The following is a 17,289-nucleotide window of genomic DNA, read 5'->3' on the forward strand; positions in this document are numbered from 1 at the left end:
TTCGGATTCGAGTTGGGGATTTTCGGGTTCGGGTTATTTACCCATCCCTGACGGACCCATGGGCTTAAAAGAATCAAGGCCATAGTAATCTGTCACGTGGCTAGCTAATGAAGCACGGAGCCGAATCCACAAGCGTAAGGTGTGATGTCATGTAGAGGATCGCTCCACGATTTCGTCAATCAGATCAACTTCTTCTACAATTCTGTAAATATCTACCTACGTGCCTCCCCTTCCCTCTCTTCTCGTGACCACTCTCCCGTCTCTTCACTGGTGAGGATCTCCCTCTCTCGCTCTCTCTCTCTCTCTGAATCGGAAATGATCTTCTTCCTTGATCTCCGATCTCGCTCGGAGGTTTTGACCGTTCTGATTGACGGTATTTGATCGGATCTCGCCATTTTTTTCAGGAGGTGAATTTTGTGTTCCTGCTCGATCGGATTTGAATCTCTGGTTGCTGCGAAAATGCCGCCGTTTTACGCAGGAAAGCTCACGACCTTCGAGGATGATGAGAAGGAGAGCGAGTATGGTTACGTTCGCAAGGTATCATCATCCCGTTTCGTCGATCTTATATCGTTTTGTTTTGCCTATCTATGTTATAGGGTAGATATTAAGTCGATCTACTACAAGTAGATTGGTGGATTGGTTTGGGAGAACTCTGAATCTGTTGATTTCGTCTTGGTTAAGTAACTCGTATGCTAGTTTCTGATCTGATCTGATCTGATACTCTTAGTGATGTTAGTGATAATGATATAGAAGTTTTTGGATGCAGGTTTCAGGTCCGTCGTTGTTGCTGATGGTATGGCTGGTGCTGCTATGTATGAGTTGGTGCGTGTTGGTCATGATAATTTGATTGGAGAGATCATTCGTCTTGAAGGAGATTCCGCCACCATTCAAGGTTTTGCTCATTTTCTCTGCTTCTTACTCAAATATTTGCATATGAAATTAACGTTTTATGTGTCCTTCTGTGATATCAGTACGAGGAAACAGCTGGACTGACTGTTAATGATCCTGTTCTTCGAACTCACAGGTTCGCGACTTCTTTATCTTGTTTTTTTAGTAAGTCTCAGCTAACATATATACTATATCCTGAACTTTTCAGCCTCTTTCTGTGGAGCTTGGACCAGGAATCTTGGGAAATATCTTCGATGGAATTCAGGTTCAGTTGGATTTCGAATCTTGAAGTTTATTATGACATCTATGTTTCGTTATAACATTACAAAATTCAGACTCTGGCTTCTCACAATTATTTCTTTAAATATCACAGAGGCCTTTGAAGACTATTGCGAAAAGATCTGGTGATGTGTACATCCCTCGTGGTGTGTCTGTTCCAGCTCTTGACAAAGATTGTCCTTGGGAATTCCAGCCGAATGATTTTGGTATTGTGTTTTACTTCATATATTTGTCTGTGGAAATGTTTATATGGTTTTTAGTCTGATGCAACTATTTTTCCTTTGTTTCAGTCGAGGGAGACACAATAACTGGTGGTGACTTGTATGCTGTAAGTTTGTTGGACTCCTCCTTAATCTAATCTTGGCAAGGGAATATAGTGTACATAGTTAGTTAGTTAGTTACGTGGAGTTTCCCTTGTTTGCACCGAAAAATATATTTTTTTTTTCTGATAGTCAAACATAACTTTGGAATGCAGACCGTCTTCGAGAACACCCTGATGACACACCGTGTTGCCCTTCCTCCTGATGCCATGGGGAAGATCACTTACATTGCTCCAGCTGGTCAATATTCCCTTAAGGTTTGACTTTAGCTTTCTCTCAAACAATTTGTATATATACATCCAAAACTCTTTTCTTGTCCTTCAATGTTTGAGTTAATATATGGATAACTTGATCTATTGGTAACCAATTCCGATTCGACAAAAGATTGACTGTCTACTCATGGTTGTTTGGCGGCGTTTTTCATATTCCAGGATACAGTGCTAGAGCTTGAATTTCAGGGGGTTAAGAAATCGTACACCATGCTTCAGGTTTGAGCGTATCTTAAATCTAACTACTTGCAAGTGCAAACGTTCAGCTATTTGGTTCACTTAATAACATTGGTCTGGTTGATAATATGTCAGAGCTGGCCTGTACGTACGCCTAGGCCAGTTGCATCCAAACTTGCTGCCGATACTCCTCTACTTACGGGGCAGGTGATCACTCTATTAATTTTAATACAGTGGTCGTTGTTCATTCGAAGACATTTGTTTCTGATACCCCTTTCTTTTCCCTGTTGTCAGCGTGTGCTTGATGCCCTTTTCCCCTCCGTTCTTGGTGGAACCTGTGCCATTCCTGGTGCTTTTGGCTGTGGTAAAACTGTTATCAGTCAGGCACTTTCAAGGTAGGCTGTGACACTTGGTTCACCTTAATGATTGGATATATCGGATTTCCGAAGTAATTTGTTGTTATGTAATAGTACTCCAACTCCGATGCTGTTGTTTACGTTGGTTGTGGAGAGAGAGGAAATGAAATGGCTGAGGTATACCTCTTCTCATTCTGAATATGCATATTGGTCACATACATCAGAATTTTGGTCTGATGGTTTCTCATAAATTAGGTGCTTATGGACTTCCCACAATTGACAATGACGTTGCCTGATGGTCGTGAGGAATCTGTCATGAAACGTACTACACTGGTTGCCAACACCTCTAACATGCCTGTGGCTGCTCGTGAAGCCTCAATTTACACAGGTAATTTTCAGCCATTGTAGGTCCAATAGTTTTTAAAGAAGACCGTTTCCCATCTCTTAATGACAAACATACAATTTGTTACAACCCTCATTGTTATCTTTATGGGCAATGTGAACTCCAGGAATCACTATCGCTGAATATTTCAGAGATATGGGCTACAATGTTAGTATGATGGCAGACTCAACTTCCCGTTGGGCAGAAGCATTGAGAGAAATTTCAGGACGTCTGGTAATCTTTTGCTTCTGACAACTTTTGGTTTATGAATTTTCGTGTTGTCCTGTTACTCCATTTCTCAGTTTATTGACACATATTTTGCTTTGTTTTCTAGGCTGAAATGCCTGCCGACAGTGGATATCCTGCCTATCTAGCAGCACGTTTGGCATCCTTCTATGAACGTGCGGGTAAAGTGAAATGTCTCGGTGGACCAGAACGTGATGGAAGTGTCACAATTGTTGGTGCTGTTTCACCTCCTGGTGGAGACTTTTCAGATCCTGTGACTTCTGCAACCCTTAGTATTGTGCAGGTGATTATCTAGTTCATAGCTGTTTCCCCATCTTCCATTGTACTTGTACATAATCTAGATCTGCTTAGATTCGTATATATTAGCATTTTTTTAGTCTACGTTGAAATCCTTACTCTTCCAATTTGGTTGCTCTTTTTCTTTCATACAGGTCTTCTGGGGTTTGGATAAAAAGCTTGCCCAGAGAAAGCATTTTCCTTCTGTTAATTGGCTGATTTCCTACTCAAAGTATTCCACGGTATGGTTAAATATTCCCGTGTCTTCCTTCATACCTGTCTAGGTGTATACTATGTGTCGAAGTTCTTGTATGTATGAAAAGTTGCTTTGTTTTCTCAGGCATTGGAATCTTTCTATGAGAAGTTCGATCCAGATTTCATCAACATCAGGACAAAGGCCAGAGAGGTGTTGCAGAGGGAAGATGATCTTAATGAAATTGTCCAGGTACGTGTCACTTATCCTTCTTAAACCATCTAATGTTGTTACTAATAAGTTTTGGTCTCTTAGCGACTGTCTTGGCATCTAAACTTTGACTCAAGTTATAGAAAAAAAATTGCTCTTCAGCAGATATTTTTTTATGAAGGAATTTGTTTGACCCGTGCGTTACACTTTGTGTGCAGCTTGTGGGAAAAGATGCGCTAGCGGAAGGTGACAAAATCACCTTGGAAACAGCTAAGTTATTGAGGGAAGACTACCTTGCTCAAAACGCTTTCACACCGTAAGATTTGTCTCCCTTCGTTTTGCTTTAGTTCTCTCTCAACGAGTTATTTATTCTTGAATCTTTAACAGATATGACAAGTTCTGCCCTTTCTACAAGTCTGTGTGGATGATGCGTAACATTATCCATTTCTACAACCTAGCAAATCAGGTACTAAGATGCTTTGTGAAGTGGATATTTTTTTGGTAAATTGGTTTGCCCAGTAAAATTGTAACTTGGTCTCAAAATGTTGTTGGGTGATACAACAGGCGGTTGAAAGAGCAGCTGGAATGGATGGTCAAAAGATTACTTACACTCTCATCAAGCATCGTTTGGGAGATCTTTTCTACCGTTTAGTGTAAGCAAACTTCAATGAATCAATCATTATATAGCTCTAGTGAAATGTGTGTGGAACTGAAGTTGTGAGTCGATGGAAACAACAGGTCTCAGAAGTTCGAAGATCCAGCAGAAGGGGAGGCTGCGCTTGTGGCTAAATTCAAGAAACTGTACGAGGATCTCACTGCTGGATTCCGTGCCTTGGAGGATGAAACTCGGTAAGCTCTCGTCAGAGTCTCCACAAGTCCGAAAAGTGCTCTCTTGTGTGTTTTGAGCCAAACAACTATCATAGTGGTTGGTATTCTATTTATCGGTGGTTTGGTTCGATCGATCGAGTTTTATCCCTGCGAACGTCATGAATCTCCGGCTGTGCTGTGTAATATGTTTGATTCGTTGTTTTTTGTTTTGTATGTTTTCGTTTTGATGGTAATAAGGTACAGCCAAAGTGAGTCATCTATTTGATTTGATGTACCTCTCAATTCAATAAGTTATTGTTATTATTGTCCAAATGCACTTAAAAAAACTATTGGTGATACTTTTACTTTCCCATAATATCATCATTTTGTATTTTTTCTTTTGGTCCACATTGGCCAACAATGTTTGTCCTATGGTTTGATTTAAAATATACTTGTTGATGTTGGTATACGTGTGGAAGACCAAGGCGAGAACTCGCTTGTCATCAACATCCTCTTCAAATCTTAACACCAAGGAGGTAATTCTGTTAAGAAATCCTCAGAAATGGTAACGGCTGGCTGAGCAATTCTTATAACTTCAAAGTTCAAACACGGGCAGAGATTAGTTCGCCAGGAGAGCTCCGTCGTGATCGAGCCACTGGTATGATCAAGTTAGTATTGGTTCTTAGTTGTTCTCTCTCTATATGGGCCACATATGAAAATGTAAGATGAGCTAGGCCCATATGTTTGGGCTAGCCTAGACGGCCTACTAGCAAATATTTATTTTTTTTCTCGACAAAGCAGACATTTTTAAGCAATTGAGGGTGTTTTAGATAAGTTTTTAATAGTATGGAGCTATATGGATAATTACTTAAACGAGAAGAGTGATAAGTGGCAGTGTGTCATTGGATAGGATGTGTCACTAACTCACTAAGGAGTGAAAAACAATTACTTTTTTTTTTACGAAAATAGTACCAAAAATAAAAATATTCCGAAAGTTCTCTAGAAAGTATTCGGAGACAAGAGAGAGAGGAGGAGAGAGCGCTTCTTCGGCAAGGACAAGCTTACGCCAATGGCGGTTTCCTCCTGATCATTCCCGGGAAAGCCGCCGTGTAATTTCTCTTCTCGCTTACGCAATCAATTTCCAGGTGTAGATCATGTAAAAAGGTTCTCTTAGTAACGGAAGTTAGATCTAACGCGATTGAAGTATAATAGTGTTAGGCAGATGAAGTCGGATGCATAGTCCCTTTCGTTTAGATCTTTTAGGGTCTCATGCGGTCTTGTTTAATTGCGTTATCTGGTTGCGTTTTGCGTACATAGGAGGAACGTTATTTTGAATTTAATTTGAAAATGTTATTCGGTAGGTGAAGAGAAAACTCATGGGTTAATAATGCTTTTCTATTTTCGTCAGGATCTTTGATTAGGTGGAAACTTCAACTCTTGCTCATTACCAACTGAGAAAGTTTGAAGAAGCTGGAATCAAAGATATAGCTAGACTTGGATGGTTGCTTCGTGCTAACTTATGAAGTAGTGTTAACATTCGGAAGAGAATCTTGTAGTATATATCACAAACTCAGCGTCATTGCCTGTATCCATAAGTCCGGAGGGAAAACTCAGCTCAATAGATGATGATGGATGAAGATGTTGAGCAGGCCAGTTTGTTGTCTTTCAGTGACAGGCCTAGGGCTTTTCCCAACATGCGTAGTAAAACCTACAGTCCACTGGTTAGTGCTTTTCTTCTTGGTTGAGTCAGTTCATTAAGATTTGATTATAAAAATTAACACTTTTGTCATGTTATTACTTATTTCTGTTAGCATTTTTGTTTCCCTCCTTTGAAATTGTAAAAAGTTTTTTTTTTTTTTGGGGCAGATATTCCGGATTCTTAGGAGATTGAATGTTCGTGTTCTTTCTGTAATTCTGCTAATCTGCTTTGGAGCCATCTTTTTCATGGGAGCTAGTACTTCTCCTATCATCTTGTTCGTCTTCACTGTATGCATCATCAGCTTCCTTCTGTCACTATATTTAACCAAATGGGTTTTAGCGAAAGATGAAGGACCCCCAGAGATGGTTCAGGTAAGCTCTCACTCTATTTATGTGGTGTTAATCATGATGTGGCTTTTTCTTTTTGTTTCCGTTTTTGATATAATTTGTGAGGTGATTCTCTTACTTCTTAGATATCAGATGCTATACGTGATGGAGCTGAAGGGTTTTTCAGAACGCAGTATAGCACTATATCCAAGATGGCTATTTTGCTAGCTTTTGTGATTCTTTGCATATATCTGTTCCGTAGCTTGACTCCCCAGCAAGAGGCTGCTGGTTTAGGAAGGTGAATATGCATATGATTACACACACAAGATTTGTTTAATCTTTTTTTTTTTTTTTTTTGTTATGAATGATACTTAGCTTATATTGCTGTTTGCTGTAGGGCGATGTCTGCTTATATTACTGTTGCCGCATTTCTGTTGGGGGCGCTATGCTCAGGTATTGCTGGATATGTTGGAATGTGGGTGTCAGTTCGTGCTAATGTGCGGGTCTCCAGTGCTGCTAGACGATCTGCGAGAGAGGCATTGCAGGTTCTTTTTCTTTTTAGTTTAGTTATTTTTCGTAGGACGTGCACATATCACTAAATACTAACAAGGAGATATAATGCAGATAGCCGTTCGTGCTGGTGGATTTTCAGCCTGGTTGTTGTTGGTATGGCTGTGATTGGTATCGCCATCCTTTACTCTACGTTTTATGTTTGGTTGGGAGTGGATGATTCTCCAGGCTCAATGAGTGTTAATGACCGTAAGTGTCCTCTCTTCTGCTTTCTATGAAAATCAATTACATCTTCATCTTGTCTGCATGCCCTTAGTATACATCATTTTACGGAGTTCATTGTAGCAGTATTTGCTTAATCATGTTGCTAATAGCCGTATTTTTTCATGATCTCTTACAGTGCCTCTTCTTCTCGTGGGATATGGTTTTGGTGCTTCGTTTGTCGCCTTATTCGCTCAGTTGGGTGGTGGAATATACACTAAGGGAGCTGATGTTGGGGCAGATCTCGTCGGAAAAGTTGAGCAGGGTATTCCTGAGGATGATCCTCGGAATCCTGCTGTTATTGCTGATTTGGTATTCCATCTTTGTCCTTTTTGGCTCTGTGCATGCCCAGTGTACACTCTATAGTGTACCCGCCAAATTCAAAGTCTTAAAAGGTTATCTTTTCGCCATTTATGCTTTTAAAAGTATTTTTTCTCGTCTTCTTGTAGGTTGGAGACAATGTGGGGGACTGTGCTGCCAGAGGTGCTGATTTATTTGAAAGTATAGCTGCAGAAATTATCAGCGCTATGATACTAGGTGGAACAATGGCTAAGAAGTGCAAAATTGAAGGTATGTAGGGATTTTTCTGTAAAAAGTTACTTCTCACATGAAATATATCTGATCTATGGTTTGAGTTCCTGACTTATGCTGATCAAAAAGACATCTAGGATTATAATTTGTAATGCAACCCTAAGAAATTGTGTAGAGAACTTTAGCTCATAAGATTGCACATCTTGTTTTCAAAAACATCTACGCTTTATGGTTGTTTTGGTCACTATATCCGCAATGACTGGAGGGTGCATTATTACTGCGTAGGATTTGAAAAGCCATATAGAATGTGTATAGAGTTTGTAGTTTAGAATATGAATCTGTGTAGGCATGATGTGAAAATTGAAGGAAGACTACTTTTCATGAAATCTGTAGTGTTAGTTACGCTTGACTACGTCAACTTATAGAATATCATTACTTGGCCATTTCTAGTCGTGGTGGTGATTTGCAATTTAAATGATCAACTCTGTGCTTACTAGAATTTCTATGTATTACGCAGATCCATCAGGCTTTATCCTATTTCCTCTAGTTGTTCATTCTTTTGACTTGGTAATATCATCAATTGGTATATTATCAATCAAGGGAACACGTAATGCTAGCGTCAAATCTCCGGTAGAGGATCCAATGGCTGTACTTCAGAAAGGATATTCTCTGACGATTATATTAGCGGTTTTGACTTTTGGCGCGGTAATATTGTCCGACCATTTACTGTCTTCTTTCTTCTGTTGATTTTCTTTAATCTTCTTCTGACATCATTATATATGTTTTGTAGTCCACTCGCTGGTTGCTTTACACCGAACAAGCTCCATCTGCATGGTTCAGTTTCGCTCTATGTGGGTTGGTTGGCATCATCACAGCCTATGCATTTGTCTGGATATCCAAATATTACACAGACTATAAGCATGAGCCTGTTAGGACGCTGGCTCTTGCTAGCTCGACTGGCCACGGAACCAATATAATTGCTGGGGTCAGCTTGGGTCTGGAATCGACAGCTCTTCCCGTCTTGGTTATAAGTGTTGCTATAATATCTGCTTATTGGCTGGGCAATACCTCGGGACTAGTTGATGAAAACGGAATCCCCACTGGAGGGCTATTCGGAACAGCTGTTGCTACTATGGGAATGCTAAGCACTGCAGCTTATGTTCTTACTATGGACATGTTTGGCCCCATAGCTGATAACGCTGGTGGAATCGTCGAGATGAGCCAGCAGGTAAATGTCACATGATTGGTTTTAAAGGCTTCTATGTTTTAAATATATATACTAATATAGACGTAATTAATGTAGCCAGAGAGTGTCCGTGAGATCACTGATCTTCTTGATGCTGTTGGGAACACAACAAAAGCAACAACAAAAGGTTTTGCCATTGGGTCTGCTGCACTTGCGTCGTTCCTTCTTTTTAGTGCGTATATGGACGAGGTTTCAGCTTTTGCTAGTGTGTCTTTCAAAGAGGTAAATGTTATTACAAAACCTTTGTTGTATCTTTCATGTTCAGACAGCTTCTCATACTCATCCTCGGATCAAAAAACAGGTTGATATTGCTATCCCAGAAGTCTTCGTAGGTGGACTATTGGGTTCCATGCTTATTTTCCTCTTTAGTGCTTGGGCATGCGCGGCAGTTGGACGAACTGCACAAGAGGTTGTTAACGAAGTAAGAAGACAATTTATAGAGAGGCCTGGCATAATGGTGAGCATAGTTTTCCTTTCTTCTTCTATGTTTATGGGCTTGTCGTTGTTGACTAACTTGCTGTAACAGGAGTACAAGGAGAAGCCAGATTATAGCCGCTGTGTTGCCATCGTAGCATCTGCAGCTTTGAGGGAAATGATAAAACCCGGAGCTTTAGCTATAGCATCGCCCATTGTAGTTGGTAAGTTAATAATGCTTTTGTATTATTGTACTGGATCAAGAAGATTGTGAACAAAACAAAACCTCTTGGGCTCTTTCTCTCTCAGGTTTGGTGTTCCGGATATTGGGATACTACACGGGACAACCTCTGCTTGGAGCTAAAGTTGTAGCGTCTATGCTCATGTTTGCAACGGTTTGTGGTATCTTAATGGCACTATTCCTAAACACAGCGGGTGGTGCTTGGGACAATGCAAAGAAATACATAGAGACTGGTGCACTCGGTGGCAAAGGAAGTGAAGCTCACAAAGCAGCGGTGACTGGTGATACGTAAGCATTTCGTTTTTTTACTTCAAAAAAAAAATCTCGATCAAAGCTGTATTCATAAAAGCGATTTTTCTCATTAGTATTCATTTGAAAATTGCAGTGTGGGAGATCCGTTCAAGGACACGGCTGGTCCGTCCATTCATGTGCTCATCAAGATGCTTGCGACTATAACTCTTGTCATGGCTCCGGTTTTCCTGTGAGTGAGGACCATTACTTACCCACCTAGAGACCGTCTCCTGCACAAACATAGCGAGGTAGGGAGAGGTTGGTTATGATTATGAGTGTGTCCCATGGATTAATGGTTTTGGTATGTTCATTTCATCTGAATAAACGAGATGTTTCTATTTTTGAGTTTAGTGACACTTTTAAGCAAGTCTAGAGACATTTAATCAGGCCCAATGTGACTTTTGGAGATTTTGTTAACTCTCACTACTAGATTTCATCTTTCTAGCACTTCTTGCTCTTCTTTAGTTGCCTCCCACTCGGACAGACATTTGTCTGCTCTCCGTAGCAATGAGTGAATGAATCAACCAATCAATAACTCTCATACAGTTTTTTTCTGAGAGTTACAGTTCCCTCTATTTCAGGCAAGAAACAGTTTCCAAGATTAAGATATACTCTCTGTTCTTAAATATAAGATGTTTAAGTAGAAACATACATATTAAGAAAATTATTTTTTTGTCTAAAAAGTATCATTAAAACTATAAAGTAATAATCAGTCAATTATAAAATAGATTATTAAAATATAATTGGTACACAATTTTTAATAAAGTAAAAGTCATTAAAATTCTGTAAAACATCCTCGGTGAGGGAGTAGTTTCGTAGCTGCTTTTGTTTACCGATAAATATAACGATTTCCATTTAAATAATGTCATTCTTTTAATACATTAGTGTGGCCCATCTTACAGATAAATGGGGTTATATACCCGTGATGGGTCTTATTAAAAAGCCATTACAATATCAATATTATAACAGAATAACAGATTCACTAGGCTCTACCCTAACTTCTTCTTCAAGCTTCTGATGAACATCAAAGAAACTTGCTGTGTCTTTGTTTTAATTCCTGCAAATATTTAGCGTTAAAAAAAAACAAGATGATCCCAATACTAGGATTGAGATTCTTCAGGTAGAGATTCTGAACTCGTTACAAAAGGATCACTCTGCAAGGAAGAAACAAATATAAAAAGGTTACAAAACAACATAAAGTTCAAACATTTACGAGCAGTTTTAGATAAAGAACAAAACTCACAGATGATGAGATGGAGACTTGGCTAGTGTTAGCAGAGTTCCCGTGGCTTCCTGCATTAATCACATTCCCTAGACTCTCTTCACCAATATCTCTTAACCTATTAAGCTCAGGCAATATCTCTTTCCCAAGATCAGGTCTATCTTTCCTTCTTAACTCTGCACATTGAAGTGAAAGCTTAGCTAACGACATGGCTTCTTCCATAGGCCAATCTGGTACTGCTGGATCAAGCATATCCTTAAGTCTCCCTTCTTCTATCGCTTGTTCAACGTAATAAGTCAAACCCATTGGCTGTTTCCCTGTCAAGATCTGCAGCAGCATGATCCCTAGTGAATAAACATCTGATTTCACGCCTAACATTCCTGTCTGTTGATACTCAGGATCAATGTAACAGAACGTTCCTGCAGCTGAAGTGACTCGGTACTGTGTAACGTTCTCTGCTACCGCAGGGACTAATCTGGCTAGCCCTACATCACTGATCTTGCTAACGTAGTTGTAGTCTAGGAGCACGTTTGCTGGTTTAAGGTCTCTGTGGACAATTGGTTCAGGTTTGGTCTGGTGGAGGAAGAGTAGTCCTGTAGCTATCTCAGCAGCGATTCTGAAACGTAGCTGCCAAGAAATTGGCGGTGTGTTGCCTTGCATGAAAAGTCTATCTTCTAAGCTTCCTTTTGCCATGTATTCATAAACAAGGATCCCAAATTCTGGACAAGCTCCAAGAAGAAGCACCATGTTAGGATGCCTTATGCAGCTCAGCACTTCAACCTGCAAAAAGACATTTAAACATATGTTTAGGCATGCGGTTTTGAACCGAACCAAACCGAACCAAAATTTTCGGTTAGTTCGGTTACGAGTTTGATTCATTTCAGCAGGTTTGTAAAAAAACTTTGATTTTTCGGTTTGGTTTGGTTTAGTAATCAGTTAGTTTGTTTCGGTAATCAGTTAGTTCGGTTTTTCAAAAAAAAAATTGTTAACCAAATTTTGAATTGGATTAAAACTGAATAACCCGACTTAACCGAAAATACCTGAATTTAACCAATTTTTAACGAAATATAATCGAAACAAAAAACTTTGGTTTATTTTGGTAAAAAATGTAAAAACCGAACTACCAGAATACATAACCGAACTTTTTCCTGTTCAGTTCAGAAGATTTTGCTCGAACCGAGCTACCTAAATTTCGAACTATCCGAACCCGCATGCAGTTGATATGTTTGTGTAAAGATGAAAACACTTTTGTAAGAATGTTTTTTTATTACCTCTTTTTGAAACTGTGATCTTCCTTGAGCTGCATCAGGACGTAGAACTTTAACAGCAACACTTGTGTGATCAAGATAGCCTCTAAAGACAGGACCATAGCCTCCTTCTCCAACTTTTTTAGACTCGTCAAAATTTGAAGTGGCTTCTTCTATTTCTTCAACAGTGTATTTCCTATACCGAACAAATCCATGAGAGAATGAATCTGATTCTTTCAAAGCCGTCATTTCTACAGTTACTCTTCTCTTAGCTTCCACTTCTGCTAATCTCTTTGCAGCTTCTGCAGCTTCCAAGGCTGCTTTGGCTTTAGCTCTCTCCTTTTCCACTATTGACATTGCTGCTTCCTCTGAACTCTTTGCTTCTTCTAACCTTCTTTCCTCTTCAGTTCTGAGCTTTTGCAGCGCCGATGCCTAAAATATCAGAAAAACAACATTCAGTTTACATGTATTAGTCTCCTTCCACTACAATAAACAGGAGTTGTAGAGTTCAATGCCTAGTGTATTTTATTACCTGTTGTCTAGCACTTAAAGCTTCTTTGCAGGCTGTACTATACATATCCATGGTTTGTTTGAGCTCTAGACGCAGCCTCTTCATTTCAGCTTCAATATCATCCTGCAACAAAACAAACAAACAAACACACATCTAAGCAAACATTCTAAATGAAATCCTTATGTTGATTCTGGAAGTAAATCTCAATAAAATGCCACATCTTTGGGCCGGACAAATCTTTAGTAGATTATGATTTTTTCCTAAATGGAAAATGAAAATTAGGTTTTGAGGTTGTATAAATTCATTCACATGATAAATGTATATATCCTAAAACGGGTATTTGCCTCTCTAAGTATTCTTTGTTTTCTTCGTGAATAATTCACGTTCTTCACAACATTTTAAGAGAACAAAAAAAAAGTGAAGGATCTTGAGTAAAACTACTAGTACTAACCACGCCTTGAGATGAATATGAAGATGTTCCACCACTCTCTTCAGAGAATGTAGATGATTCATTAGGGAAACTAGGATCACTGAACTTAAACTCTGAGCTTGTTGACATTCTTGAACTCCTTCCAGATTCAGGAAAATCGTGAGTGAAGGAAGAGCGGTCAACGCTTGGTCTCCCTGAGCTGATGAAGGAAATGTCATGAGAGTCTCTATGTGAAGATGGACTGATGAATGAAAGGTCGCTATCTGAATCATATAAGTCTCCATATTGTTTGCCTTGTCGTCTCACTAACGGTGATCTACAAAAAAATATAAGATGTTCAAAATATTTTAGACCCAATGTTTACTAGAATGATTTGTATAGGCCTAGTGACTAGGTGGATTATTGGGACTAGACCTCAACGAATTATTTGTTTATTTATTATATATTATATATTTTAATTTATTAAGTTTATTTATAAATTATTTTGATGAATTATAACAAATAGATATACAAAAACAAAATAAAAAAAACTTGTGGACTTACACAACTGATTTACATAAATTTAAATCAAATTACACCAACTTAAACTACATTAACCGATTTAAAATGATTTAAACTGTTTTAATTAGATTTTTTAACATTGTTTTCGATTATGACCGATTTGTTGTTTAGGCCTATACGCTAAACCGATTTCTTTAGAACATTGACCAAAGACATCATTTTAATTGCTTCAGATGTCCTTACCTTATAGAATCATATTCAACTGATCGACGAGGCCTGGATGGCGTACTACCTGTTTGCAAAAACCAATGAAACACATAATAAGAACAGATTCTGAGAATACATTTTTTTTTTAAGGAAGTAATCAAACCTGCAGACTGGCTATGATCATGGTGTTTTGGTGCTTTCTCAGGAGTGGTAGGGTGTTGATTGTCAAACTCAGAGAGCTGCTTTGAACTTTTATAAGGAGCAGGACGAGATGCATTTCTTACTGAAGCAATCTTGCCTTTTGAAATGACATAAACATTGCAGAAATCTGGAGCTTGCTTTGATAGAGTTGTTGGCAAATCCGTTTTGAATCGCCTGCTCGGAGAATATTATATATATTCAAGACTTTGTTACAAAACATGAAAGAAGAAAGACTATAATATATACCTCATGAAGCCATTACGTGATGCAGCTCCAACGACTAGGTTTTCTATTGCGGAAGATGAAACAAATTCGGTAATGGCTCTCACTTTATCTATGTCTTCAAGTAATATGTCTTGACAGTTTATCTGCTCCAAGAAATATATAAAAAAATTGTTAAAAGATCCAAACCCTAAAAGCATAGGGTTTGATTGTCAACACCTCTTTACGGGAACAGTAACAGTGGAAGGACACGAAGAGATCTTGAGCTAACTTCTCTGATTCCTGCTTCTGCTGTGGTGTTGCTTCTGCAATATCTACAGCATAAAAAAACAAAACTTAGGGTTCTTTCCGTCAAGAAGAACCCTAATAAATGATGAATGTGAGAAGTGTTTAGAACCTGAAGAAGAAGAAGAATGTGATTTGGAGAGGACATGAATGAGAGAGATGGTTTGGCCACGAGAAGCAAGATTTTCGATGGTCCATTTAAGAGCATGTTGGCTTCCTTTGTCTTTGTCTATTGCAACTGCTACTGAACCTTTTCCTGTTTCTTTCTTTCCTCCGTTATTTGCTTTTGGTAGCCACATTATTTCTCTTCTATATATTTACTTATCCTTTTGAGAAATAATAACAAACAAAAGGATGGAAAAGAACAAATATCCTTTGAGAGAAAAAACTTCACTTGGATTTCAGAAAATGAAAAAAAAATGTTAAAAAGTTTTGATTTTGTAATGGGTTAGAGGATTTCCTCTTTTCTAACGGTTGTTATTTAAGGGGTTTTTTTTGGCTGATAATCTAATTTCAGATAGATTATAGTACAAACTCATTTGTTTGGTTTGACCTTTTTCTAATATTGAAAAGTGTAACAGATGGTGTAAATTTAAACGATCACATCTCTCTTTAATCACCTCTAGAAACTTGCCTTGCATTGGACGGTAGGTAGAAACAAAAATACTTTCTGGATCCTAAATATTTTAATAATGTACTTTTACTACAACATGAAACTGGATTAACGTGTATTTAATCTTTTTCATGTTATCGCATAAAAGAAATCTTATAATCTCTTTTCTTTTATCAACTAAATCTTATAATCTCTATACTCCTAAAAGAAAATTGTATACTCAGAGTAGTGCCTATGTGTTAAGAAAAGAGGCAGCTGCCTCAGGCCTCTCTTCGTATTGTTAATTTTGGGATCTCATTTTTTCAATCAATTGGTCTAAAAATCTTTATATATGTCTACTTTTATTAATATTTTTCTACAAATTTAATTGTATCATTCTTTTCCGGTCTAAATTATATATATAGTTTTAGCTTTTGAATATTCACTTATTTATTGTTTGTTGTGTATGTTTTATTTTCTACATACTTTTATCATATTTTTTTTATTCATTTGGTATTACAATGTTGGATACTTTTATAACTTTGAAATTACAGTTTTAATTTATTTTTATTAGCATGGGTGTGATTTTTTTGGATCATCATTCTTTGAATACATGTAAACAATCTGAATAAATATTTTTCATTAACTATTTTCATATTTATGTTTACTAACTTCACAATCTATACTATTAAAAGGGAAGCATTCTTAAAAAATCTACTTATGCAAGGTTGTTTGGACCTATTAGTTAGACTAACACCATATAATTCAGCCTATTTTTAAGCCAAAGTAATATTTCATACATCAACTCATAATTTCCTTAATGTACAAAAAGAGATATTGTAACTAACAACGATATTTTACGTAAATATTTATTATTATTTTCTTAATACAGAAAATAACTTAAGGAGATAGTCATAACAAACGGATTAATATTAATGTACATATTTTTGGACCCTACATATAGATTATCGAACATATGATGCGTACCTTTGTATTAAAAATTTAACAATATTCATTGCACTTTTTAAGTGATATGTTATTCATGTATTTCTTGACTCTTTTTATGAAATGTTATCACAAATTTAATATCTGAAATTGAAAACTATATCAATACTAAAATAATTGGTTTTATAATAATGTAAATTGATAGTTGTAACTATGATATAAATATATGCGAGGAAAATTCATTTTTAAAATTGATAGTTTGTGTGTTAATGACAATGTTTTGAAAACCGAACGGGACACTGATTCAACATTGCACCTTGGTCAATGGCCGGACCAGTTTAATCGGTTTAACCGCTTAATTTTAATTTAATTTTAAATTAAGTAACTATATATATGTAAAGAGACGGGGCTGAGACACCAACATGTTTCAGGTTCGATCCACCTGCTGAGCGAAACTAAGTCACAATTATCTTGGTCACCTAACACGGATATGGGTCCATGCTTTAGGGCCTATTTGAATACCCGGAGAGAGGGTCTATCCTTGGGGATTAGTCTGGGTCTCTCCATGGGCCTAGGATACCCCCAGGTTAATCAAAAAAAAAAGTATAACTATAAATTAATTTTGATATAAGTTTATATCAATGTTATATTTTAAAAATGATATGAAAAATAAAATTCAAAATTCAAAAACTAAAACTAATTTATTTATATATGTAGTAGAAAACAATATTAAATTTTGATGAAATCTTATTATAATTTGCAAATTTTTTTATTTTTTAACTTGAATTTGCGAAAACTGGGTTTTAATATTGAACTAGATCCGATTTAACTCAAATTCAGTTTTTAGCACAACTCGAAACCAGTTAGAAGAGCGAGTCATGATCCGACTGGTTCGATCGTACGGTCCGATCAGATTTTCAAAACATTGGTTAATACAGTTCAATAATTAAAATATATATTTTTAATAATGAATATCTTTACTACTAGAAACATACATATCATCT

The 17,289-nt window shown here is 37.4% G+C and overlaps 2 protein-coding genes and 1 pseudogene across 3 annotated transcripts; 2 read left to right on the forward strand and 1 right to left on the reverse strand.

Moving 5' to 3' along the window:
- Nucleotides 1-167: 167 nt before the first annotated feature.
- Nucleotides 168-4,796, forward strand: LOC125597318 (annotated as a pseudogene).
- A 509-nt stretch (nt 4,797-5,305) lies between these two features.
- LOC106381540 (pyrophosphate-energized membrane proton pump 2) lies at nt 5,306-10,369 on the forward strand. The gene is given in 16 exon segments (XM_013821448.3): nt 5,306-5,548; nt 5,812-6,124; nt 6,270-6,473; nt 6,575-6,726; nt 6,826-6,973; nt 7,053-7,077; nt 7,080-7,187; nt 7,339-7,511; nt 7,649-7,769; nt 8,248-8,435; nt 8,521-8,958; nt 9,034-9,198; nt 9,278-9,433; nt 9,503-9,614; nt 9,700-9,919; nt 10,017-10,369. Coding segments are annotated over 15 exon segments (2,409 nt in total). The 5' UTR covers nt 5,306-5,548; nt 5,812-6,025; the 3' UTR covers nt 10,117-10,369.
- Nucleotides 10,370-10,893: 524 nt separating this feature from the next.
- On the reverse strand, nt 10,894-15,984 carry LOC125597319 (U-box domain-containing protein 52-like). 2 transcript variants are annotated; one of them, XM_048772064.1, is made up of 10 exons: nt 14,861-15,970; nt 14,683-14,777; nt 14,488-14,609; nt 14,204-14,415; nt 14,077-14,125; nt 13,354-13,648; nt 12,924-13,025; nt 12,416-12,823; nt 11,166-11,924; nt 10,896-11,076 (listed from the first exon to the last, which is right to left on the reverse strand). In XM_048772064.1, the coding sequence occupies exons 1-10, from the start codon at nt 15,045-15,047 to the stop codon at nt 11,023-11,025; spliced, it is 2,283 nt and encodes a 760-aa protein (XP_048628021.1). In that variant the 5' UTR covers nt 15,048-15,970; the 3' UTR covers nt 10,896-11,022. The 2 variants fall into 2 exon arrangements, with proteins under 2 accessions (XP_048628020.1, XP_048628021.1); XM_048772063.1 differs by having other exon boundaries at nt 10,894-11,076; nt 14,077-14,415; nt 14,861-15,984.
- Between the last annotated feature and the right edge of the window lie 1,305 nt (nt 15,985-17,289).

The sequence above is a fragment of the Brassica napus genome, unplaced genomic scaffold (assembly GCF_020379485.1).
Source record: "Brassica napus cultivar Da-Ae unplaced genomic scaffold, Da-Ae ScsIHWf_1424;HRSCAF=2012, whole genome shotgun sequence".
In the NCBI taxonomy this organism is placed as follows: Eukaryota; Viridiplantae; Streptophyta; class Magnoliopsida; order Brassicales; family Brassicaceae; genus Brassica; species Brassica napus.

Coding starts and splice junctions, on each gene's coding strand:
- LOC125597319 (XM_048772063.1), bottom strand. CDS start 15,047: ATGTGGCTACCAAAAGCAAATAACGGAGGAAAGAAAGAAACAGGAAAA. Junction 12,824..12,923: donor CTTTAAGTGCTAGACAACAG/GTAATAAAATAC, acceptor CTGATATTTTAG/GCATCGGCGCTGCAAAAGCT. Junction 11,077..11,165: donor AAGTCTCCATCTCATCATCT/GTGAGTTTTGTT, acceptor TCTTCCTTGCAG/AGTGATCCTTTTGTAACGAG.